This window comes from Peromyscus maniculatus, chromosome 5 (genome assembly GCF_049852395.1).
Source record: "Peromyscus maniculatus bairdii isolate BWxNUB_F1_BW_parent chromosome 5, HU_Pman_BW_mat_3.1, whole genome shotgun sequence".
In the NCBI taxonomy this organism is placed as follows: domain Eukaryota; kingdom Metazoa; phylum Chordata; class Mammalia; order Rodentia; family Cricetidae; genus Peromyscus; species Peromyscus maniculatus.
The window spans coordinates 142,307,558-142,332,903 of NC_134856.1; the positions used below are offsets into that span (position 1 = coordinate 142,307,558).

General features: G+C 39.6%; 1 protein-coding gene across 2 annotated transcripts; it reads left to right on the forward strand.

The window, feature by feature from the left end:
• The first annotated feature begins 257 nt into the window (after positions 1 to 257).
• Positions 258 to 2,429, forward strand: LOC102921252 (protein CTLA-2-beta-like). 2 transcript variants are annotated; one of them, XM_006981711.4, is made up of 5 exons: positions 258 to 416; positions 1,068 to 1,193; positions 1,489 to 1,611; positions 1,709 to 1,819; positions 2,124 to 2,232. In XM_006981711.4, the coding sequence occupies exons 1-4, from the start codon at positions 333 to 335 to the stop codon at positions 1,817 to 1,819; spliced, it is 444 nt and encodes a 147-aa protein (XP_006981773.1). In that variant the 5' UTR covers positions 258 to 332; the 3' UTR covers positions 2,124 to 2,232. The 2 variants fall into 2 exon arrangements, with proteins under 2 accessions (XP_006981773.1, XP_006981772.1); XM_006981710.4 differs by having other exon boundaries at positions 259 to 416; positions 2,201 to 2,429.
• Positions 2,430 to 25,346: the final 22,917 nt, after the last annotated feature.

A 25,346-nucleotide genomic window follows, 5' to 3' on the forward strand; every position in this document is an offset into this window, starting at 1 on the left:
TGTTGTTTTGAAACCTCACTTTTTCACAACAGGCCATCCCTGAGTCTTAGGATCTCAGAAAAGCCACATTCTGTAAGACACAGCTTGGGAGTGGGGTTTTTCTCCAGAACCATGTTTCCTGCCTGGGAGCCTGACTCACTAGTCAAGCTAGCCTATGACTTTACTCTGTGGGCCAGGCTGAGGCTTCAGGGAAGAGCTAGGCACTGTTCCAGAGAGGAAAGGGTGGAGCCACAGGCTGCTCTGCTCTTGCGCCACTAGCCTCCCTTGTAAAAAGCCCTGAGCCAGGTCTGGACAGTCCTGATTTCACCTTTGAGCAGAAGCTGCAGCACTCCATGAGGGAGCTGAGACAGGCAAGGTATACAGGCCCTGGATCCTTCGGAATCATGCTCCAAAAACATCCTCACAACTTTGCTCTGGTAAACTGGGACTTCTTTCTTTAAGTTTTGTGTTTCTTTATTTTGTTGTTTGTTTGTTTTGGAATGTTGTTGTTATTGTAATATAACATAATTACATCATTGAGCCCCACCCCTGCCCCCCTTTTCTCCGTCATACCCTCAGAAAAAATCTTCCAGATTCACTTAAAAATCTGGTCTCTTTTGTCAATGTTACTACAATTATGATTTAAAAAAAAAAAAAAAAGAAGAAGAAGGGTGGTGCAGGATCTGGCCTTTCTGATTGGCTGACTTTAGCCTACCAAGACCAGGCACTCTGCCCTGCCTCAGAGGGGTGTGGGGGATGGGGGGGAAAGGTCAGAAGTGAAGGCCACTGGCAGGCCAACACACAGCTGATTGGCAAAGTGGCAAGTCTGAAGTACAGACCTGGGCACCTTGACAAAGTCCAGATCAAGGCAAGAGGAAGCTGCCTGCAGGGTCCAGCCCCCAGCTCTGCTGCCTGCACTCATCTAGGGTACCCTGCCTCACCCCAGCTTGGAGCTGGCTCCCTGTTGCTTCCTAGCTACCCTTTGTACCACCAGAGGGCGCCCTCTCACTAATCAGTATGTATAACATTACTTCTTTGTAGGTTTTCAGGGCTGACCATTTGGTATTGAATAATTCCTTGTTCCCTAGGTTTTTGTGACCTCATTAGTGCTTTCCTACTGCTTGAGAATGACATCAGCTGCTCCACCACGTGATCCCAGTTTGGATGCTGAATGGGAGGAATGGAAGATGAACTTTAAAAAATCCTACAGCCCGGTTGGTAACATGGTCACTGTCCAGAGGGATTTCAGAAAGAATGGCTCTTGCTGTTGGGGGTCTGTAGGCATAAACGTGGCCACAGAGGCCAGCCATCACTGAAGACTTGCTTAAGACATGCACTATGAACTCAAGGTGGCCAGCTTTGCTAATCCTCTGGGTATGGAGAATGGCTGGCTGTGGTGTCCTGAGATCCCTCTCCATGGCTCCTCTTTACCTGTTGCTACACTCCATTTGGTCAGCTTGTGTGTGGAGTTAATAAGAAGAAAATACTATCTATTGTGTTCATTTCCAGGATGAAGAAGGGCACAGAAGAGCAGTGTGGGAAAAGAATAAGAAATTTATTGAGAATCACAATGCAAACTATAAGCAGGGAAAGACAAGTTTCACTATGGGCCTGAATGGATTTAGCGACATGGTGAGTGAGATATGGATTATTAATTCTGTGCTTGTTCAAGAAAGGTCTTTACATTTAGTCTCTTGGAGTTCAATGTTTTATTTGCTTTTCCATGAAGACACGGGAGGAATTCTTGACCATTTGCTGTGGAAGATCAAAGTCTACAAGAGATTTGCCTAAATCTAAGAATTTAGAAGAGAACAGCAATGTGGCATCTGTGATGGATTAGGTAAGACAGTGTCTCCTCCCTACCCTCAATTGCCCACAGGAAAAGCCAAGGAGAAACTGAAGTCCTCATTGAGGTCAGCTGTAGAACAACTGGAGTTTCACTGTTTGACTAAGTGTTCTGCTCTATGAAGTGTGGAGAGAGTTTATATTAGGCTGTTGATGACAACCTTTTCTTCTTGATTGGGGTACTGTAGTTGGGCATAAAGTATGGTGACCATGAAGGAAAAAGGCTTCAGGGAAGGTACTGTGAGAAAGCCACTGTGCTGCAATCTTTCTAATCAGTGTGATATGTGCTTTTCTTCCAGCTGGATTAGCAGGAGGGGCAGGATTGTCAACAGTAAGATAGCCTAGGAGTAAAGTAATCATTCTGTCATTGCCTCAGGAGCCTTCTGCCAAGATGTGAGCTGCATGATGCTGAAAGAATGGACTGGGGGAAGAAGGAACAGGAGGAGTCCCCTCCATCACATTGTCCAGCATGTGCTGTGTAGAATGAAACACTGAATTCGTTTAATATCAACACTGTGATGTGAACTACCATGAATATTCACACTAATAGAATATTAACAATGTTTACCACAATGTCTTAAAATTAAAGCTTGATTTTAAGTGTAGTATTATGCTTTCTTTCTGGTTTTGTTTCAGTAAGATTTTCTTTTGTTAAAACCTCTGCTTGAAGGTATACCTGGCTGTGGGAAGGTGTTCTAGGAGAAGGAGTGCCAGGTTCTCTCATTATAGAGTCTGTTTCCCATCCTTGGTTGAGCTCTGTTTCCTGGGCTTCGGGTGCCCACTTTCAGAAATGATCTGAAAGTAGACAAGGAACTTTCTGGGATTCCAGCTTGCTAATTCACATGGATTGACCAATTATAATTGGTGACTGAAAAGCTAATCAGGGGAGAGATGGCACCCTCTGTCCTAGAGTCCTGATCCTGTACCATGGATCTCATTTTATATGATCATATCAGTGATCTGCACTAGCTGTGCTGTGACCACATAGAAGCCATCTAAAGGATGAGGTCTGAGTGACAGGAGTGTAGTCTATGCTCAAGTGACCCTTTCATAAACCATATATTTAGCTTTCGTTGGTGGATATCCCATGGCTCTGTCTTACAAACTTTGGTAAGCTCGACTGCAAATTAGATTTCACCTTCACAGTTCCATGAGGGGTCTGTCAGCGCCTGCTTGCAGATGCTCTGACCTGAGAACAAGTGCCTCACCTCAGTTTCTCTAGAATCCATGAGTCATCAAATTTGGGAATTTTCATGCCTATAGAACCAGCTGTTCCCAAATTGCATCACGTGGTTTTCAGACACCTTTGCGTAAAGCTTGGCACTTTGGGATGTTAAATGCATCATCTTGGTGCACTGAAAATGGGAATCTGTTCCCTAGGGAATAGTTTTCTAGAACACCCTAAAGGTTCCACAATCAATCCACCCTGACTCTTAGACTAGGAGTGTCCAGTCATGTCTCTCCTGCTGCCTTTCCTATATTAATCTCTGGAATCCCCACCTCTACCCCGTTCCTGTTCTATATCCTCTGCCTCAACATCAGCTAGGGAAAAGATGTGAGATGTGGGATGTTTACATTCAAACCGCAGCAGTACCAGTGGCACAATTGTTATAGTTCCTCTCTGTGATTGAATGTTATCAACCAGGATTGACCTAATACATATATGATGTTGCTTATAAATTAAATATGTGTAATATGTAACTGAATATTATGCACAGCTGTTCATGCTGACTTCCCAAAGCTGTATACAGGTCAGTCCACCCTGTTTTCCTAGTGGTGCCACTTGCATCCCAGAACACCATGAGAGAGTACATCTCCAAATATAGATATCAGCCCCTATACCTTTGCACACAAAATCTTGCACTCTAGGCTGGACCCCACCTACTGCCCAGCTCTGTGTCCTATATACCTGCAGGGTATTTAACAACCTGTTTTTACTTTCCTATCCTTAGATTAAATGTATTCACCATCAACAAATCCCTTTCTTGGTCTCCTAAATATATGATGCCTTTCTTCTATTTCAGTGTCCCCCTTCTCATTTAATGACCTACCTCTGCCACTCTGCCACACACACTGAAATCCAGGTCCAACACATCATAGTACCCATGCTATTTGTCTTTAATACCCTGGTTTCATTTGCTGAACATAATAATCTCCATTTCCACATGTTCCCTACAAATGTCTTGACATAATTTTCTTTATGTCTGAAGGAAAGTATATTGAATAAGCACATTGTGTTTCCTTTATTCATTCATCAATTGGTGGATGTCTAGGCTGGTCACATGTCTTAGCTGCTGGGAATGGTGCAGCAATGAGCTCAGGTGTATGAATGACTTGGGTCTATTAGCATCTCATGGATACTCAGCAGTGGTATAGCTGTCTTACAGTTATAATTTTGTTTCTTGTGAAGCTTGTACACTGAATTCCCAGTGTCTGCAGTGGTCCACATCCCCATCAACAGTGGGGACTGATCCCTTCCTTGGACTTGCACTTGTCATGAGCTTTGATTTCCTGACACTCTGACTCTGGTAGAGAGATTCTTAGAGCAGTTTGAATTTACATTTCCCTTCTTGCTAAGGACATTGAACTTTAACTTTTTTATACTATGTACAAAACTTCTTAGATAACTTGTCAGTTCACTGGCTGTTTTTAAAGCTTTATTTTTCTTTAATTTTGAGATTATAACATAATTATACAATTTCTCTCTCTCCTTTCCTTCCCCCAAGTACTCCCATCTAGCCCCTCCTTCCTCTATTTGTAACTCAGGGCTTATTATTTTTGTAACTCAGGGCTTAGCAACATTATATGTTGTTACATCTACCTGTGTGGTCAGTGTGTGTGTGTGTGTGTGTGTGTGTGTGTGTGTGTGTGTGTGTGTGTGCGCGCGCGTGTGTTTCTGGAGTTCTTGTCAAACTGGTCTTTCATTTACTTTGTAGAGTTATACCAAGATATTTTATATTATTTGTGGCTAATATGAAGGACATTGTGTCCCTGATATCTTTCAGCCAAGTTATTGTTTGAATATAGGAGAGCTTCTGATTCTTTTTTTGAATTGCTCTTGTATCCAGACATTTCCCTGAAGATGTTTAATAGCAGTAGAAGTTTCTTGGTAGAATTCTTTATGTTACTTATGAATACTATCATATCAACTGTGATTAATAATACTTTGACTTCTTCCTTTCCTATTTATATCTCTTTGATTTCCCTTAGTTCTCATACTGCTCTAGATAGAACTTCAAATACTATATTTAATAGATAGGAAGAAATTGGATAACTTTTAATTGTTCCTGATTTTAGTGCATTTTATTTTATTTTCGCCATTTTTTTTTTTTTTTGGTTTTTCGAGACAGGGTTTCTCTGTGTAGCTTTGCGCCTTTCCTGGAGCTCACTTGGTAGCCCAGGCTGGCCTCGAACTCACAGAGATCCACCTGGCTCTGCCTCCCGAGTGCTGGGATTAAAGGCGTGCGCCACCAACGCCCGGCTATTTTCGCCATTTAATTTGAAGTTGGCTATAGGCTTGCCCAGTATACCCTTTATTATGTTTGGGTATGTATGTCCTTTGTATCCCTGATCTCTCTTAGACTTTTATGATGAAGCGTTATTCAAATTGTTCAAAGTTTTTTTCAGCATCTAATGAGAGGATAATGTAGTGTTTTTTTTTTCAGTTTGTTTACGTGGTAGATTTCATTAACAGATTTTCATATTTTGAACCTTCGCATCTCTGTAACAAAATCTACTTGATCATGGTTGATGATCTCTTTGATGTATCATGGATTCAGCTTGCATATATTTTATTATTTTTGTATCTGTGTTCATAAGGGAAATATATCTATAATCTCTTTCATTTTGAGTCTTTGTGGATTGGGTATTAGATTGACTGTGATCTCATAAAATGAATTTGGCAGTGTCTTTCTGTTTCTATTTTGTGGAATGATTGGGGGAATATTGGTATTAGTCTGTTTTGAAAGCCTGGTAGAATTCTGCACTAAAACTGTCTTTTTTTTTTTTTTTTTTTTTTTTAATTGGGACACTTTTAATGACTGCCTCTATTTCCTTAGAAGATACGGGGCTATTTGAATTATCTGATCTTGATTTAACTTTATTAAGTGGTATCCATCAAAAAAATGTCTAATTCTTTTGGACTTGACAGTTTTGTGAAGTACATATTTAAAGTATCACCTAATGACCTTTTAGATTACTTTGGTATCTGTTGTTATGCCCCTTTTCATTTCTGATTTTGTTAATTTGGATACTCTTTCTGCCTTCTAGTTATATTGGATAGGGTTTGTCTGTCTTTTTGATTTCTCAGAAATTCAATTCTGCATAAGTCCCAGGTTTCAAACAGCTAACTCATGCAATGAGCACAGGACCTGGTACCACTGCCTAGATGCCTCCCAAACAGATCAAGCCAATCAACTCTCTCACCTATTCAGAGGGCCTGATCCAGTTGGGGGCCCCTCAGCCTTTGGTTCATAGTTCATGTGTTTCCATTCGTTTGGCTATTTGTCCCTGTGCTTTATCCAACTTTGGTTTAATTCTTGCTCATATAAACCCTCCTCTTTCTCGCTAATTAGACTCCCGGAGCTCCACCCAGGGCCTAGCCGTGGATGTCTGCATCCAGATTCTTCAGTCCTTGGATGGGGTTTCTGACACAACTATTAGGGTGTTTGGCCATCCCATCACCAGAGTAGGTCAGTCCCGGCTGTCTCTTGACCATTGCCAGCAGTCCTGGGACTTATGCAGGGATGCTTGGCTCAATCTGGGAGGAGGGGACTGGACCTGCTTGGACTGAGTCTATCAGGTGGATCTCAGTCTTCAGGGGAGGCTTTGCCCTGGAGGAGGTGGAAATGGGGGTTGGGCTGGGGGGAAGGAAGGGGGAAAACAAGGGAATCTGTGGCTGTTATGTAGAACTGAATGGTATTGTAAAATAAAATTAAAAAAAACTGTCAATGAAATAAAGAAAATAAACAATGTGGATGCCTCCGAGGAATGAAACCTAAGGTAGTCCTCTAAGTTCCACAGGCCTGTGTACACATGTGTATGTACACCTATCCCCCTCCATGTGCATCTGCATATACATAAACATACCCACACAGAGGCAAACCCATATGCACACACACACACAGATCAGGGATAGGTGTATTGAAGCACAGCTGTGTTCCCAGCACTTCAGAGGCAGAGGCAGAAGCATCAGGAGTTTAAGGTCATTCTTAGTCATATAGCAAGTTTATGTCCAGATTAAGACACATGAGATTCTATCTCAAAGATAATTTAAAAATCTGAACAATAACAAGAGTTGACAAACACACAGAAACAACAAATTAAAAAAAAAAAGAAATCAATTCAATTGATTATTTTCTGCTGCATATTCCTCTTGGGTGCATTTCCTTCTTTTTGTTCTAGAACTTTGGATGTGCTGTTAAGTCACTATTATGAAAGCTCTGCAATTTCTTTATGAAGGAACTTGATGCTATTAACTTTTCTCTTAGCACCACTTTCATTGTGTCCCATAAGTTTGGGTATGTGGTATATTCATATCTTTGAATTCTTAGGAGTCTTTAATTTCCTTCGTTATTTCTGCCTTGACCCAGAAGTCATTCAGTATAAAATTGTTCAGTCTCCAAGAATTTGTAGGCTTTCTGTTGTTTCTGTTGTTGAAATAGAGCTTTAATCCATGGTGGTCTAATGGGATACAAGGGTGTATTTCAATTTTCTTGTATCAGTTGAGACTAGCTTTGTGACCCAGTATATGCTCATTTTGGAGAAAGTTGTGTGAGGTGCTGAGAAGAAGGTATATTCTTTTGTGTTTGGGTGAAATGTTCTGTAGATATCTGTTTGGTCTGTTTGGTTCACAAAGTCTGTTAACTCCATTAGTTCTCCATTCATTTTATGACTGGGCGACCTGTCCATGGGGAAAGTGGGGTATCAAAGCCTTCCATGATCAATGTGTGAGTGTCAATGTGTGATTTAAGCTTTAGTAATGTTTCTTTTACAAATGTGGATGTACTTGCATTTGTGGCATAGACATGAAGAATTAACAGGGCATCTTGGTGGATTTTTACCTTGATGAGTATGAAATGTCCTTTTCCATCTCTTTTGATTTATTTTGATTCAAAGTCTTACTTTGTTATATATTAGAAGGGCTATACAAGTTTCCTTCTTGTGTCCATTAGCTTGGAAAATCATTTTTCAACATGTTACTCAGAGGTAATGTCTATCTTTGTTGTTGATGTGTGTTTCTTGTATGCAGCAGAAGGATGGATCTTGTTTTCAAAAGTATTCTGTTAGTCTGTGTCTTTTTATTGGGTAATGAAGTCCAATGACATTGAGAGATATCAATGCTCAATAATTGTTGCTTTCTATTATTTTGTTTTAGGTGGTGGTGGCAGAGTGTGTGTGTGTGTCCCTACTTTGGGTTTGCCAGAGTTAGATACTATTTATTGCCTATGTTTTCATGGTGTAGTTAACGTTCTTGGCTTGGGTTTTCTCTTCTAGTACTTTCTGTAGGGCTGGATTAGTGGATATTATTTAAATTTGACTTTTTCATGGGATATATTGTTTCCTCCATAATGGTGATTGAAAGTTTCATTGGGTATAGTACTTTGGGTTGCCATCTTTAGTCTCTAGAGTCTGTAGCACATCTGAACAGGCTCTCTGGGTTTTAGAGTCTCAATTGAGATGTCAGATGTAATTCTAAGAGTTTTGCCTTTATTTATTACATGGCCTTTCCCTCTTGCACCTTTTACTCTTCATTCTTTGTTCTGTGTGTTTAGGGTTTTGATTATTATGTGTCAAAGGAACTTTCTTTTCTGGTCCAATCTATTTGGTGTTCTGTAAGCTTCTTGTACCTTTATAAGCATGTCTTTCTCTAGATTAGGAAATTTATCTTCTATGATTTTGTTAAAAATGTTTTCTGGGATTTGAGCTGGGAATCCCTGTCTTCTATTCATATTATTCTTAGACTGTGGTATTTTATTTGTACTGAAATGTGATTTTCATTGTATGTTAATAAATAAAGTTGCCTGGGGGTCAGAGCTATTAGAGCCATAACAAGAGTGTGGTGGTGGCGGCGGTGGCAGAGGTGGCGGCGGTGGCGGTGGCAGCGGTGGCGCACACCTTCAATCCCAGCATTTGGTAGAAGAGCTAGGTAGAGCTCTGTGTGTTCAGAGATACAGCCGGCATTGGAGACATACGCCTTTAAGACCTGGAGGGTGGTACATACAGGCAGTGATGAGGCAGTCATGTGTTTGGGTTTACAACCAATGAGAAGGCAGAACAGAAAGACTATTTAAAGACAGACACACAGGAAGTAGCTCTCTCTTTCGGGGAAGCTAGGAGCACTGCAGGAGGTAAGATTTTAGCACTGAGCTCTGAGCTCTGACCTCTCGGCTTTCTCTTTTACATTGGTTCTGTGTTTCTTATTTTAATAAGACAGTTGGTTACATCTACATCTGGTGCCCAATGTTTTGTGTCAAGAATTTTCTAGATTTAACATTTTCTTTGACCAATGTAACTATATCTTCTATCCTATCATATCCTATCACATCTTGAGTGCCTGAGATTCACTTTTCCATCTCTCATATTCTGTTGGTGATTATTGTGTTTGTAGTTTCTGTTTGCTTGTGTTGACTTTCCATTCCAGAATTCCATCAGTCTTTGTTTTCTTTATTGCTTCTATTTCCATTTTCATGTCTTGAATAGTTTTATTTGTTTCCTTCAACTGTTTGCTTATTTGTGTTTTCTTGGCTTTCTTGACATTCTTTAAGGTATTTATCGATTTCCTTCAATTTTTCATTCTCTTTTCCTCAATTTCTTTAAGAGATTTATTCATTTCCTCTTTAAGGGCCTCTATCATCTTCATCAAGTTGGTTTTAATGTCATTTTCTTGTGCTTCAGCTGTGCTGGAATATCCAGTGCTTACTATAGTGGAATGGCTGGGCTCTGATGGTCACATATTGCCCTGGCTTCTTGTATGATATTTTGTTTTTGTTCTGAAATGTAAGGCTTGTCTGGAGATCAGAGGGTGGAGGTAGCCACTAGTTAAACATAGGGGCTAGACAGTGATGGCACACACCTTTAATCCCAGTACTTCAGAGGAAGAAGTAGGATGATCAGGAGTTCAAGGCCAAACTGGGCTAAAGGAGAGTTGAGATGTCAAAAAGAGAAACAGGGCCAGGTGATGGTGGTGCATTTCTTTAATGACAGCATTAGGAGGGTGGAGACAGGAATATAAGGTGGGTAGGGACAGGATCTTAAGCCCTTTCAGTCTGAGGATTTGTAGAGGTAAGAAGTCTCTAGGGTCTGCTGCTCTGCTTCTCTGATCTTTGAGCTTCCACCCTAATATCTGACTCCACATTTTTATTTAATAAGACTAATGAGGAGCTCATTTCAGTGGCTATTTTTGATAGTGTTTCTATACTGATATTTAGGCATCTGAACTTGGAGTGATTATAGGTTTAGGTGCTGAATTGAGGCTTTCTCTTTATTGAATCAGTGTTTTCTTCCTTGGTTTCTGTTTCTTCTCTGGTCTTCTTGTTGGAGTGGCTGTGAATGAGTAGAGATTCCCTGTCTGAGTAAAAAGCTAGACCTCTGATGGCCTGCTTGAACTGGGGCAGCAGGGGGTTGCTGCCCATGTTGGGGGCTGGAGATCTGGCAATGTATGTGGCCTCTGATTTGTCCAGAGGTCTTTTGAAGCTCAGGATGCTGGCCTGGCTTCTGGTGGGGTGGGAAGTTTCTGCCCAGTTTTCAGAGAGCTGAACTGGCATGGGGGTTCAGGACCCCAGCCTGGCACATGCCTTTAATCCCAGGACTCAGGAGGTAGAGGCAAGTGGAACTCTGTAAGTTCAAGGCCAGAACTAGTCTACAGAGCTAGTTCTAGGATAGCCAGAACTATATAAAGAAACCCTGTCTCAAGAAGCAAGGAAACAACAACAAACAAGGAAGAAGAAGAAGAATGAGAAAAAGAAGAATAAGAAGGAGAAGAAGGAAGAGGAGGAGGAGGAGAAAGAAAGACTATCAAAGTATTTTAGTAACTTTAAACATTATTTCAACCAAAGCATTCAACAAATTGAAGCACATGAAAAATGAAGGGTTCAAAGCCTTTGAAACAAATTTCAGGTGCATGTTATTTAGTGAACTCACTGGATATTAAAAGCAAAATGAAGTTTTAATTTCTTTTTTTGAGTTTTAATTTCTTATAACCAAAACAATCTTACAGCTGTTCTTTACTATGTTTTTAGGGAAAAGATTGATAAAGACATCTCTGGTGCAGGCCAGCACAATGAGTTTCAATGATGATCTCAGGACCATGTTATTGACTTGATGTTCTTGACTTGACTTGTTCTTGACATAACCATCTGTGATGTCACCTTTCACACAGTGTCCTAATTGACATATTTTAGAAGAGGAATTTAAAGAGCCTGTCATCCCTCTCTATTTCCATGGCCTTGGGACTCCACAGAACCTCACAGTGAACCCAGCTTTCTTCCCTCATTACATCCTATCGGGGACTATGGGGGTCCAGCCCCTGGATAGTCCCCTCCCAGGGTCCAGGAAGAATCTACAACCAGCTGACAATTAATCTTTGAAGAATAGAAATGAATCTATGTACACAAAATTCCTTAGTCCATACACTTTATTATTCTGTCAGTTCTCTCTATATAAGCTTATATTCTGCTCTCATTGTTAGCTCTTTTCTTGCCCAATTTCTCTTTACATTTATCTGTTGTCTCCTCCAGGCTCTATCTTAATTCCTTCATCTAGGTTTTCATCCATCTAGTTCTTTACCATAACAGCTCCTCTCCCATCTCCTTCTCTCTCATCTAGTTCTTCCTCATCTTGTTCTTCCCCATCTCTCTCTTCCTCATGTTCCATCTCGTTCCTCTAGTACTCTTTTCTAGCCCTTCAATCTCTTTCTTCCCCATCTCAGTTTGTTCCTCTCAAGTTCTTACCCATTTAGTTCTTCCATTCTCTTTTCTCTTCTCCATCCCTTGAGCCCCGGAAGTCCCGGTATATATACACTTACAAGCAGTATTCCTTTAGCAGTGCAAAGCCAGGCTTCCAGGGTCAAACAGAAGGGTGATAAGAATCACATAGAGACAATAACAATTAATTATCATTTGCAACCCCAAAGGGAAGTGACCAATGGGGAAATTAATTAACTAAAGGCTAAATTTAGGTAATATCTAAGAAGAGGGGTCTTATGTGCTCAACTATATTCTTTTTTTTTGTGATATATATTTTTTTATTTTACAATACCATTCAATTCTACATATCAGCCATGGGTTCCCCTATTCTCCCCCCTCCCACGCCCTCCCCTTACCCCCAGCCCACCCTCCATTCCCACCTCCTCCAGGACAAGTCCTCCCCCGAGGACTGTGATCAACTTGGTAGACTCAGTCCAGGGAGGTCCAGTCCCTTCCTCCCAGACTGAGCCAAGTGTCCCTGCATAAGTTCCAGGTTTCAAACTGCCAACTCATGCAATGAGCACAGGACTTGGTCCCACTGCCTAGTTGCCTCCCAAACTGATCAAGCCAATCAACTGTCTCACCTATTCAGAGGGCCTGATCCAGCTGGGAGCACCTCAGCCTTTGGTTCATAGTTCATGTGTTTCCATTCATTTGGCTATTTTTTTTAATAATTGAGTAAAACTGAAATTTATTATATGCCACAGTCGTCCTAGGGACCTCCATGCTATATATATAGCCTCTATGGTTCTATGGGTTGTGGCTATATTCTTAAATATGGTTAGTAGAAAATGTTATTAATCTATAAGTTGCTAGGTTAATGGGAGAAAATAAAACTGCCTTCTTTTTTCCTGTGGCTCCTATCTGTCCAAGCTATCTGCTGTTTTTTTTCTGCGGGGTAGGGGAAAGTGTGCTCAGTCACTAGGCAACCTGTGTACAGGTAGATGCCTCTGGTGATAGTTAAAGGGAGATCTGGAACTAGAGGTAAGGTTTGGGAAAGGAGGAAGTTAAGCTTAATTGGCGCATCCTCCAGGCCTTCTCAAACAGGTAGCCTGGATGCTTAAGTCTGTTCTTAGAGAATACAGAGGTATCTCTGATAAGGTACTTTCCTCCATCTGGGGATGGACCTGACTAGATGGTGCCAATGATGATAATTACAGGGAGGCTTGAACTGGGATTCAGGCTGAGCATAGCTGTCAGCACAGAATATTCCTAGAAGTTATCTAAATATTCCTAGAAGTGGTTAGGTAAGGAGCTAGAGGTCTATAAAGTTAGTAAGGTGGTAAGAAAGGAGGGTTCAAGCTAAATTGTGTAAAGCTATTACTTAACATCCACCTGACCTAGGTGGTATCTCCTTGTGGAATTTATCTTAAATCAGGAGACTTGCATGTGGACTGTTATTACTGCTAGTCCTTGAAAGTGGCCAAGGGAGATATCTGATTCCAGAGAAAGCCTTTCCTGAGGCTGTTCTCCAAATACCAGGAATGTGTATGTCCAGAGAGTGATCAGTCCACACTGTTAGCCCTTCTTAGGGAAAAGTCAATTGGGAAAACTATGAAGGCACACATGATTTTCATAACAGAAGATAGCTGATATATAACAAGCCGAATAACACCAAAAGCTCCTTGGAACTTGGCTTCCTCTGGAGGAATTCCCTGATCACTCCAGGTAGTGACTTTGCCATAACCAGCTGAGCTCTTATGATATATTCCTGTGGCCTGCAGCACCATCCCTTTGTGTCAGCCTCTAAAACCAGGTGGCCTCTCAACCAAGAAACCCATTGTCTTGCTGGACTGAGTTTATTATTGCTGGACTGAGATATAGAGAAGGCAAGAAAAAAACAAGGAACAGAATGCTCACTCAACAAAGATAAGACTAATTATCAATAACTAGAATTACAAACACATCAAACCCAGATGCCCAGACACAAGCTCAAAGACACAAACATTAACATCAGAGGCAGTATGTCTCCAACTATCTAAGAAATGCAATGAAGTTGTAGCAAAAGACGGGTTGTTGCAAGAATCATATATCATCTTATGATAAAAACCAGGAGCCAGATATTGGGGTAAATGCTGAAATATCAGAGGAAAGAAGCCACAGCCACTTCTCACCTCACCAACTCCACAAATCCTCTGACTAAATGCCTCTGAGTCCTCAGCCGAAAAGGGCTCTTGAGGTCCTGTCTCCTCATGGCTTATATGCCTTTCTTCGCCCAAGTGTTTCACTTTTTATGTCAACCTTCCTAATGCTGGGATTAATGGTGTGTGTGCTTCCCAAATACTGGTAGCAAAGGCATGAGATCTCAAGTGCTGGGATTAAAGGCTTATGAGATTCCCTAATTCTGGGGTTAAAGGTGTGTGCTACCACTGCCTAGCTGTTTCTTTCTTTCTTTCTTTTTTTTTTTTTTTTTTAAAGTGGATTAATGTTGTATAGTCCAGAACTCACAGAGATCCAGACAGATCTTTTTCTCTGCCTTCTGAGTGCTGGGATTAAAAGTGTGTGCCATCACTGCCTGACCTCTATGTTTAACTCTGTGGTAGGCTCTGTCCTCTGATCTTCAGGCAAGCTTTATTTCTTATATAACAAAAAATATATCACCACAAAGGATTTTAAAATAGTAATTATGCACAAGATCCTTAAAGAGGATATTAATAAATCTCTTAGTAACGTCTGAAAACACATGAAAAAACATACAAAACAACAACAACAAAAAAAGTGTATTAAAAGGATTAAAAAAAAAGAGTAAGACATGTAAGTAGAAATAGAATCTCTAAGAAAAACCCAAAATGAGATGAAACTGGAAATGAAAACTGTAGGAAGTCAAACAAAACCCTCAGAGGTAAGTCTCAAGACTTACCTCTTGGTAAGAGGTAAGAGCACAAGACATGGAGGGGAGAATCTCAGACAGTGAAGACAAGGTAGAAGAAATGAACACCTCAGTCAAAGAAAACACCAAATCTAAAAAGATCCAGGCAAAAACACCCAGGAAATGTGGGAAATTATGAAGAGGCAAATCTATGAGTAATAGGAGCAGTGGAAGGAGGAGAAACCCAAGTCAAAAGCACAGAGAAAGTATTCAACAAAATCTGAGAAGAAAAATTCCCTAACCCAAAGAAAGAGGTGCCTATCAAGATACAAGAAGCATATAGAACGCCAAAAATATGGGACCAGAAAATAAATCCTCCAAGTAATATAATAATCAAAACACTAAGCATACAGAACAAAGGAAAATATTAAAAGATGCAAAGGAAAAAGACCAAGTAACACATGAAGACAGACCTGTTGGAATAACACTGAACTTCTCAATGGCAACTTCAAAAGCCAGAAAGACCTGAACAGATGTACAGACTCTAGGAGATCACAGGTGTCACCACAGACAACTCTACCCAGCTAGACTTTAAATCATTCGATGGTAAAAACAAATTTAAACACTATCTACCTACAAATCCAGCTCTACAGAAGGCACTGGTATGTTGCTGGAGAGCTTCTCTCCAGGTTCCACCAAGCTCTGCAGTCCCACAATCCACGTATAAAATAATCACTCAGACACTTATATTACTTATAAACTATATGGCCATGGCAGGCTTCTTGCTAACTGTTCTTATATTTTAAATTAACCCATTTCTATAAATCTATACCTTGCCACATGGCTGGTGGCTTACCGGTGTCTTTACATGCTGCTTGTCCTGGTGGTGGCTGCAGTGTCTCCCCTCCTTCTTCCTGTTTCCCCAATTCTCCTCTCTCTTTGTCCTGCCTATACTTCCTGCCTGGTCACTGGCCATCAGTGTTTTATTTATATAGAGTCATATCCACAGTCTTTGATGGGATTGAAGACTAGCAGTTATAGTTACAACTTAGTATATATAATATCTTAGATAGAACATACTAAGTATTAGATTCAGGTTCTTTAGGATAGGACACCTTTGAATGATCTTTATAACATGCCATTTACCTATGCTGTATACTTCTCTGGATTTTAGTATGTGTTTCTTGCTTGATATTGTTTGCATTGGTTGTAGTTACATCTTATCTAGGTCATTATCCCTCATTAATCCTGGACAATATTTGATAACCATTCCTTTGTATATAGTCTTGTATTAGTTTAGAACCTTCTTATTTAGACAAAAAGGGGGAGATGTAGTGGGTAGCCATTCCAGATTGGGTCTGGAAGTTCCAACCCCCATTGACACTCTGGCAACTTTTACGCCTATGAGGCAGGGCCAGGGGAGGCGCCTGGAGACCCGAGAGTTGGATGGGTCAGCGCTCTCTCTGTGCCAGGACCCTGAGTCGTGGAGGTGAACTGAGCAGAGCTCCAGAGAACAACGCTGGACTGCGATACACCTTCCCCAGACCCTGCGACCTACCTATCACTTAATTTGTGATTTACACCATTAAATAAATATCCTTTTAACTACGTGGAGTGGCCATAATAATTTCACCAATACTGGTAGAAGAAGAACTTAACTAGGCTTAAATACTCACCAACTGCTGGTGTGAAAGGACAGATCTGACCCTCTTTACCCCTTTGATCCTGCTGCCAAAAGCTATGCTGCAATTATGGCAAAGTTTGTCTAAGAGAGCAGCCCTCCAGTCTTTTCTCAATAACATTTATGTTTTAAACACAAGTGCAGAACACTAAGCAAAGATTATACCATGACTACATTCCCAAACCCCAACCAAGTACACTACAAACATTCAGAGATTTCTTTCATTTTGTTTGTAACGTGAATCTCAGCTTTGTTCCTATTATCTGTATATTTCAATTTACTGTGCAGACTTCCATCCACTATTGCTGCCTGGGGAGCTAGCCTCCAGCAGCACAGGGCTAAAAGGGAATCCACTGAGTTGATATTCTATGATTTTTTTTTTATCTGGGGGTGTAAGGGAAAATACACTCACAGTCTCTTGATGGTTTCCTTCTTCTGTATTCTTTGTTCTGTGTTCTCTATTATCTTTTCTTATCTCTATCCAGAAATTTTCTTTATGTCTCTCTTCATGTTTCCCTTCTAACTCTCTTGATTTTTTTCCTTCTAACTCTCTATTTTTTCCTTACAACTTATATACTCCAGCAAATTATTTCAAGCAATATAAAATTTACAGTATGGTTACATTCTGTTTTCAAGTGAATGATTACAATGAATACAAGTAAAACAAAACAAAACAAAATATGTTTTCCATATCCCTTACATGATTCAACATTTTACATATTACAGGTAAAAAATAAGTTGTCCCAAGAACCCACATACATTCATACATAATCAATTTGTTATAGATTAACAGAGTGTAAGCAAGCAAGGTATTTTTCTCAGCCAGTTCTTTTACTGGCAGACTGTGTTTTGCAGATACATAGAAAGGACCAATTACTTTACTACTTATCTTGAAAGGTAATCTTCTAAAGAATCTTAAAGGAATCAAAAACCTAAACTTTTATACATGAAAAACAAACACTCAGCTCTATTTTAAATCTTTATGATCCATACCCACTCATTGATAGTTTTTCTTTTATATCAGGAGATTGGGGCAGAAATGAGTACAATGAATTAATCATCATCTTTGATCACCAACCAATCATACAAGGAAAGTACATCAGCTACCAATAATTGGGCTGCTTTGTGTTTTGATCCCTAACCTCAAAGCTATTATCAAAATGCCTTAATCTAACCTGAGGTCATTCCAAGGCTTTGTTTTAGCTATGTTGTACTCTGAAACCTGTGAACACATCTCCCTCCCAACATTAAGATTTAAAGAATTCAAGCCAGCCTGGCTCCCAGGACTCAATTGTTTTTCTTAATCATTAACCTAAGTTACAGTCTATATAGCTCCTCAATAGAAACTCATGTGTTCTAGCTCTAACACTTCCTTGTTTCATTTTTTTTTATCTTCTGAAGCCTCTGCTTTATCAGAGGCAGAGGCATCATTTTATCCTACTTTTACCTATATTAAATTTTCCACTAAACTCTATCATAATTCTTTACTATATTTATTAAAGAACCTCAATCATCAAAATTGTATTTAAACTGCTATTATTGTTGTATAAAATTGTTGCTTCAGTTTATCATTAAAGTTTAAGAGAAAATCACCTTCATAATAATCCATAGTAAAAATTCCCAGTACAGCAGCCAGCAGGTAAGAGTCCTGTGGGGCAGTGGCTCTACCACTGCCCCCACCAATTGGAACCTGTAACCTGAAAGACCCACTCAGATGCCGAAACAGAACCCAGCATCCTTCCCCTGACCAATATCCTGCTGCAAAATCAATAGCCTCTAGAGGCACACGCACCACCTTCACCAATTGGAGGAAGAGCAGCCTAACCATGAACAGCCCTCTCCAACAACATCAATAGATCCAATAGGCACAAGCACCACCCAGACCAATTGGAAAAATAGGCACAGGCATAACCTATAACATTTGGAAAAACAGACCCTAGATGGACAGGCACAAGCCACACCAATTTGAAGAACTGACCCCATAGGCACAAGTAAAGCCCACACCAGCCAGAAGTACTGGACAATAGTTGAATCTAGGTACCCAAACCCCCACAAACCTCAACTGAGACAACTCTACTCAACCTGACAACCACCCAATCTCCAGAACCCTTGGACATGCAGGCAAAAGACTCTTGTATATTATTAAAAGGACCATCCTTAATAATATACTTCCCAGGGGCTCAGAAGTGAAACTATGAATGGTGAGAATTAATTTTGGGAAATGAGTCTAAGTACACTGAAATCTTAGTCCAATGATTTTATTCTTCTTTAATATCCTGTGTCCTGGAAGTCCCAGTATATATAAACTTACAAGCAGTAATCCCTTGGCTGTGCAATGCCGGGCTTCCAGGGTTGAACAGAGGGGTGATAAGAATCACAAAGACAGGTAGCAATTGTTAATTACTATTTGCAACCCAAAAGGGAAATGACTAATGGGGAAATGAATTAACTAAAGGCTAGATTCGGGTAATATCTAAGAAGAGGGATCTTATGTGCTCAACTATATTCATAAACATGGTTAGTAGAAAATGTTAAGAATCTGTAAGTTGCTAGGTCAATGGGAGAAAATAAAACTGCCTTCCTTTTTCCTGTGTCTCCTTATCTATCCATGCTGTTTTTCTGCAGGGTGGGGGAAAGTGTGCTTGGTTGCTAGGCAACCTGTGTACAGCTAGATGCATCTGGTGATAGTTAAAGGGAGATCTGGAACTAGAGGCAAGATTTGGGAAAGGAGAAAGCTAAGCATAATTAGCACATCCACCAGGCCTGGGCAATTTTTTGCCAGTGTAAACCTTTGCCTTCTCTGAAAGATGGTCTATTGTTAGGAAGTCTGGGAAGTGTCTCAGATAAGTTACATTCATCCAGGAGAATGGTTCTGGGAGGATGCAGCTAATGACAATAATTACAGGGAGGCTAGAAACTGGGTTTCTGGCTGTGTGTTGCTATTAGTGCAGAAGGTTATCTAAATATTCCTTTAGTAAAGGGGAAATGGTGCCCAATAATTGATCAACACACTGTTCTTAGAAAAGGAATTGAATTAAAAAGCTACAATAGCATGCAAGAAATTTCACTGAAGGAAAATGGCTAATATTCAAGACCTACTATCACCAGATGCCTTGAGCCTCAGCTTGACCTCTGGAAGGTCCTTTGTTTCTTCCAGGTATTAGCTTGTCATAATCAGCTGAAATCCTATTTCATATTATTGTAGCTTGCAGCAAAAGGAGAGAGACAATAAAAGAACAAAAGACCTACCTAACAAAGATACCACAAGAATCAACACCTGTTCCTATAATTATCCCAAAACCAGATGGGTAAAAGGCAGTGTAAGAATACATCAAACAACATAAAGAGCAATATGGCATCACCAGACCCTAATGATGCTACAACAGCAAGACCTGAATATTCCAACACAGATGAAGCAGAAGAAAACAACCTTAAAAATAACGTTATGAAGATGATAGAGGCCTTTAAAGAGGAAATAAAAAATTCCCTTAAAGAAATGGAGGAAAAGGCAGACAAAAAATTGGAAATCGGTAAATCCATTAAAGAAAGCCAAGAAAAATAATCAACCAGGTTAAAGAAACAGTCCAAAACTTGAAAATTGAAATAGAGGCAATAAAGAAAACATAGACTGAGGGAATTCTGGAAATGGAAAATCTGAGTGAATGAAGAGGAACTACAGATGCAAGAATAATCAACAGAATACAAGAGATGGAAGAGAGAATCTCAGGTGTTTGAAAGATATGATAGAGGAAATAGGTTCATCGGCCAAAAAAAAAAAAAAGTTAAATCCAACAAATTCTTAATGTAAAATATCCAGGAAGTCTGGTACACCATGAAAAAACCAAACCTAAGAATAATAGAGATAGAGAAGGGGGAGAATTCCAGCTCAAAGGCACAGAAAATATACTCAACAATATTGTAGAATAAAACTTTCTCAACCTAAAGAAGGACATACCTATGAGGATACAAGAAGCTCACAGAACACCAAATAGACTGGACCAAAAAAGAAAAAAAGTCCCCTCACCACATAATAATCAAAATATAAAACATACAGAATAAAGGTAGGATATTAAGAGCTGCAAAGGAAAAAGGCCAAGTAACATATGTAGTTGGAGTTTTCTCCAGTCTTGCTCAGACCTGTAGCCACTCAGACCCAAATAAATACACAGGTGCTTATATTATTTAAACTGTTTGACTGTTTGGCTCAGGCTTCTTGCTACCTAGTTCTTATATCTTATATTAACACATTTCTATTAATCTATAAGTTTCCACATGGCTTGTGGCTTACTGGTACCTCACATCTTGCTTCTCACGGCGGTGGTGGCTGGCAGCTTCTACTGACTCAGCCATCTACTTCCCAGAATTCTCCTCTCTCCTTAACCCAACTACACTATATTTCCTGCCCAGCTACTGGCCAATCAGCGTTTTATTTATCAATCAATCACAGCAACACATTCACAGCATCCCCAGCAAACATATAAAGGCAGATCTATCAGAATTACACCTCACTTCTCAATGGAGACTATGAAAGCCAGAAGGTCCTGAAAAGATGTTTCACAGACACTAAGAGATCACAGATGCAATTCCAGACTACTACAAACAGGAAAACTTTCAATCACTATCGACAGAAAAAAAAAAAAAAAAACAAGATATAGCATGACAAAACCAGATTTAAACAATACTTATCCACAAATCCATTCCTATGGAAAGTACTTGAAGAAAAACTCCAATCCAAGAAAGTTAGCTGCATCCATGAAAACACAGCCAATAGATAATCTCACACCAACAAATCCCAAAGAAGGGAAATACACACATAACCACAACAAACAACAAAACCAAAAAATAACAGAAATTAACAATCATTTTACATTAATATGTCTTAGTATCAATGGACTCAATCCATCTATAAAGTGACACAGGCTAACAGAATGGATACAAAAACAGGATCCAGTCTTCTGTTGCATACAAGAAACATACCTTAACTTCAAAGACAGACACTGCCTCAGAGTCAAGGGTTGGAAAAAGATTTTCCAATCAAATGGACCTAAGAAACAAGCTTGTGTTGCTATCCTAATATCTAACAAGATGAATTTCAAAGTAAAATTAATCAAAAGAGATGAAGAAGGACATTACATATTCATCACAGGAAAATTCCATCAAGATGAAGTCTCAATTCTGAACATTTGTGCCCCAAATATAAGGGCACACACATTTGTAAAAGAACCTTACTAAAGCTTAAATCACACATCCAACCCCAAACACTAACAGTGGGAAACTTCAACATCCCACTCTCACCACTAGACAGGTTTGTCATACAGAAACTTAACAGAAAAATAGGGGAGCTAACAGATGTTATGACTCAAATGGAATTAACAGACATCTATAGAACATTTCACTAAAACACAAAAGAATATACCTTCTTCTTACCACCTCATGGAACCTTCTCTATTTTGTCCACATACTGGGTCACAAAGCAAATCTCAACAGTCATACACACATAACCCTCTGTATCTTATCAGATCACCATGGTTTAAAGTTAGAATTTAACAACAACACAAATTACAGAAAGCCTACAATCACGTGGAAACTGAACAACACTCAACTGAATCACCACTGGGTCAAGGAAAAAATAAAAAAAAGAAGTTAAAGACTTCCTAGAAATCAATGAAAATGTATGCAAAACGTACTGAAACTTAAGGGACACTATGAAAGCAGTGCTAAGAGAAAAGTTCATAGCACTAAATGCCCACATAAAGAATTTGGGGAAATCTCACACTAGTGACTTAACAGCACACCTGAAAACTCTAGAACAAAAAGAAGCAAACACATGTAGGAGGAGTAGACAGCAGGAAATAATCAAACTGAGGGCTGAAATCAATAGAATAGAAACAAAGAAAACAATACAAAGAATCAATGACACACAGAGTTGGTTCTTTGAGAAAATCAACATGATAGACAAATTGTTGTCCAAACTAACTAAAAGACACAGAGAGAATATCCAAATTAACAAAATCACAAATGAAAAGGCAGCCATAACAACAGACACTGAGGAAATCCAGAGACTCATTAGGTCATACTTCGAAAACCTATACTCCACAAAATTGAAAATTTACAAGAAATGGACAATTTTCAGGATAGGTACCACCAACAAAAATTAAATCAAGATCAGATAAACAATTTAAATAGACTTATAACCCATAAGGAAATAGAAGCAGTCATTAAAAGTCTCCCAACCTAAAAAAGTCCAGAGCCAGATGATTTCATTGCAGAATTCTACCAGAATTTCAAGCAAGAGCTAATATCAACACTCTTCAAATTGTTCCACACAACAAAAACAAAAGGAACATTGTCAAACTCTTTTTATAAGGCCATAGTTACCCTGAAACCCAAACCACACAAAGATGCAGCAAAGAAAGATAATTACAGACCAGTCTCCCTCGTGAACATTGATGCAAAAATACTCAATAAATTCTGGCAAAGCAAATTCAAGAACATATGAAACAAATCATCCACCATGATCAAGTAGGCTTTATCCCAGAGATGTAGAGGTGGTTCAACATATGAAAATATTTTCAATGTAATCCACCATAAAAACAAACTGAAAGAAAAAAAAAACCATGATCATCTTGTTAGATGCTGAAAAAGCCTTTGACAAAATCCGATACCCCTTCATGATAAAGGTCTCGAAAAGATCAAGGGTACAAGGAACACACCTAAACACAATAAAAGCAATATACAACAAGCAGACAGCCAAGATCAAATTAAATTGAGAGACACTCAAAGTGATTCCACTAAAATAAAGAACAAGACAAGGCTGTCCACTCTCTCCATATCTATTCAATATAGTATTGAAAGTTCTAGCTAGAGCAATAAAAAAAAAAAAGGAGATCAAGGGGATGCAAATTGGAAAGGAAGAAGTCAAACTTTTGCTTTTTGTAGATGATATGATAGTATACATAAGTGACCCCCAAAATTCTACCAGGGAACTTTTACAGCTGACAAATACTTTCAGCAATGTGTCAGGACATAAGATTAACTCAAAAATTCAGTAGCCCTCCCCTCACATATACAAAAGATAAATGGCTGAGAGAGATATCAGAGTAACAACACACTTTACAATAGCCACAAAGAGTATAAAATATCTGATTAAGCTTTTAGGCTTTTGAGCAACAGTTCAGCTGAGATCCATTCTGGATGAGGACACAGAGGCTTCTAGTCTGAGGAAACAGGATCAGCTGAGGAACTGGTGAGTATTTTTGGTGACAGGGCTAAAAAAGAGAGCTCAGACTTATAAGAAGTTAGAATTTCAGGAGCGGTCACAGAGGCAGACAGAGTGGTGGCAGAGACGTGGTCGTAATAAAGACCAGAAACTGAGCTATTGCACGCTGAGGAGTTAGTGAAAACAAGGAGATTAAGAGCTTGGAACAGGGACACCTTTAATCCCAGCACCCGGGGAAGGAGCCATCTCCATGGGGCGTGACCAGAATGGATCCAAACACTCTGTCTGAGGCCAATCCATGACCCAGCTGCTGATCCTGCGAAAGCCAACAACTTGGAGGTGTTGGTGAGATTACCCTACTTAATAACCTGCTCAGCTGAGATCCATTTGGGAAAGGATTCAGAATTCTACAATCTGCAGTCTGAGGAAACAAGATCAGCTGAGGAGTTGATGAATGAGCAAAACATGACCTGAGAACACAAAAGAAGGTGCTGCCCAGCCACCGAACCAGATCACCAGAATCATAAGTCTACACTACCCTGACTGGGAACAGGTAAACCCTGATCTCAGGACCAGCAGATTAGGTCTCTAGCCCATAGGCCCTACCCATCAGAGTCCCAGGGACCAGACAGCTACCTTTCCTTGCTCTCCTACCCCCCCCCCAAAAAAAAACTATGAACATAACAACCACTGAAACCATAAGCACACCCTGAACCAACTGGGAACAACTGTTCCCTGAGACAGAACCCACTAACACTGATGGTACTAAGCTGCTCCTGAAGAAACAGAGCCCAACAGCACCAATTTAACCAAGAATTTCTAGTGGACCAAGACTAACAATTAGAACAAGAGAGGCATCTTCAGACATAGACACCGCCTACATTGAGCAGAGGAAGAGATGAGTAGATGCCAGTGCAAAAATACAGGCAACAACATAATGACCTATATGACAACATCAGAACCTAGTGATTCCACACCAGCAAGACCTGAACATGCCAAGGCAGAAGAAGCCAAAGAAATAAATCCTAAAAATGACTTTAAGAAGATGATAGGGGCCCTTAAATAGGAAATACAAAACTCCCTTAAAGAGGAAATAAAACATTCCCTTAAAGAAATGAAAGAAAAAATAAACAAAAAAATTGGAAGAAATCAAAGAAAGCCAAGAAAAAGTAATTAAACAGATGAAGGAAACAATTCAAGATTTGAAAATTGAAATTGAGACAATAAAGAAAATACAAACCAAGGGAATGCTGGAAATAGAAATCCTGACTAAACAAACAGGAACTACAAAAGCAAACATAACCAACCAAATGCAAGAGATGGAACAGAGAATCTCTGACACTGAAGACACAATATAGAAAATAGATTTGTCAGTCAAAGAAAACACTAAAGACAAAAAAGTTATAACACAAAACGTCCAAGAAATTTTAGACACCATGAAAAGACCAAACCTAAGAATAATAGGGATAGAAGAAGGAGAATACCAACTCAAAAGCACAGAAAATATATTCAACAAAATCATAGAAGAAAACTTTCCTAACCTGAAGAAAGAGATGCCTATAAAGATACAAGAACCTCACAGAACACCGAATAGGCTAGATCCAAAAAAAAAAAAAAAAAGTCCCCTCGCCACATAATAATCAAAACACTAAACACACAGAACAAAGAAAAATTTTTAAGAGCTGCAAAGGAAAAAGACCAAGTAACATATAAAGGCAAACCCATCAGAATAACACCAGACTTCTCAATAGAGACTATGAAAGCCAGAAGGTCCTGGACAAATGTTATGCAGACACTAAGAGACCATGGATGCCAACCCAGACTATTATACCCAGCAAAACTTTCAAT

Bases quoted from the DNA above. Each gene is read 5' to 3' on its own strand.
- LOC102921252 (XM_006981711.4), top strand. From the start codon at position 333: ATGAGGGAGCTGAGACAGGCAAGGTATACAGGCCCTGGATCCTTCGGA. The intron at 417-1,067 runs GTAAACTGGGAC...CTTGTTCCCTAG, and splicing joins ATCCTCACAACTTTGCTCTG to GTTTTTGTGACCTCATTAGT. The intron at 1,194-1,488 runs GTTGGTAACATG...GTTCATTTCCAG, and splicing joins TTAAAAAATCCTACAGCCCG to GATGAAGAAGGGCACAGAAG.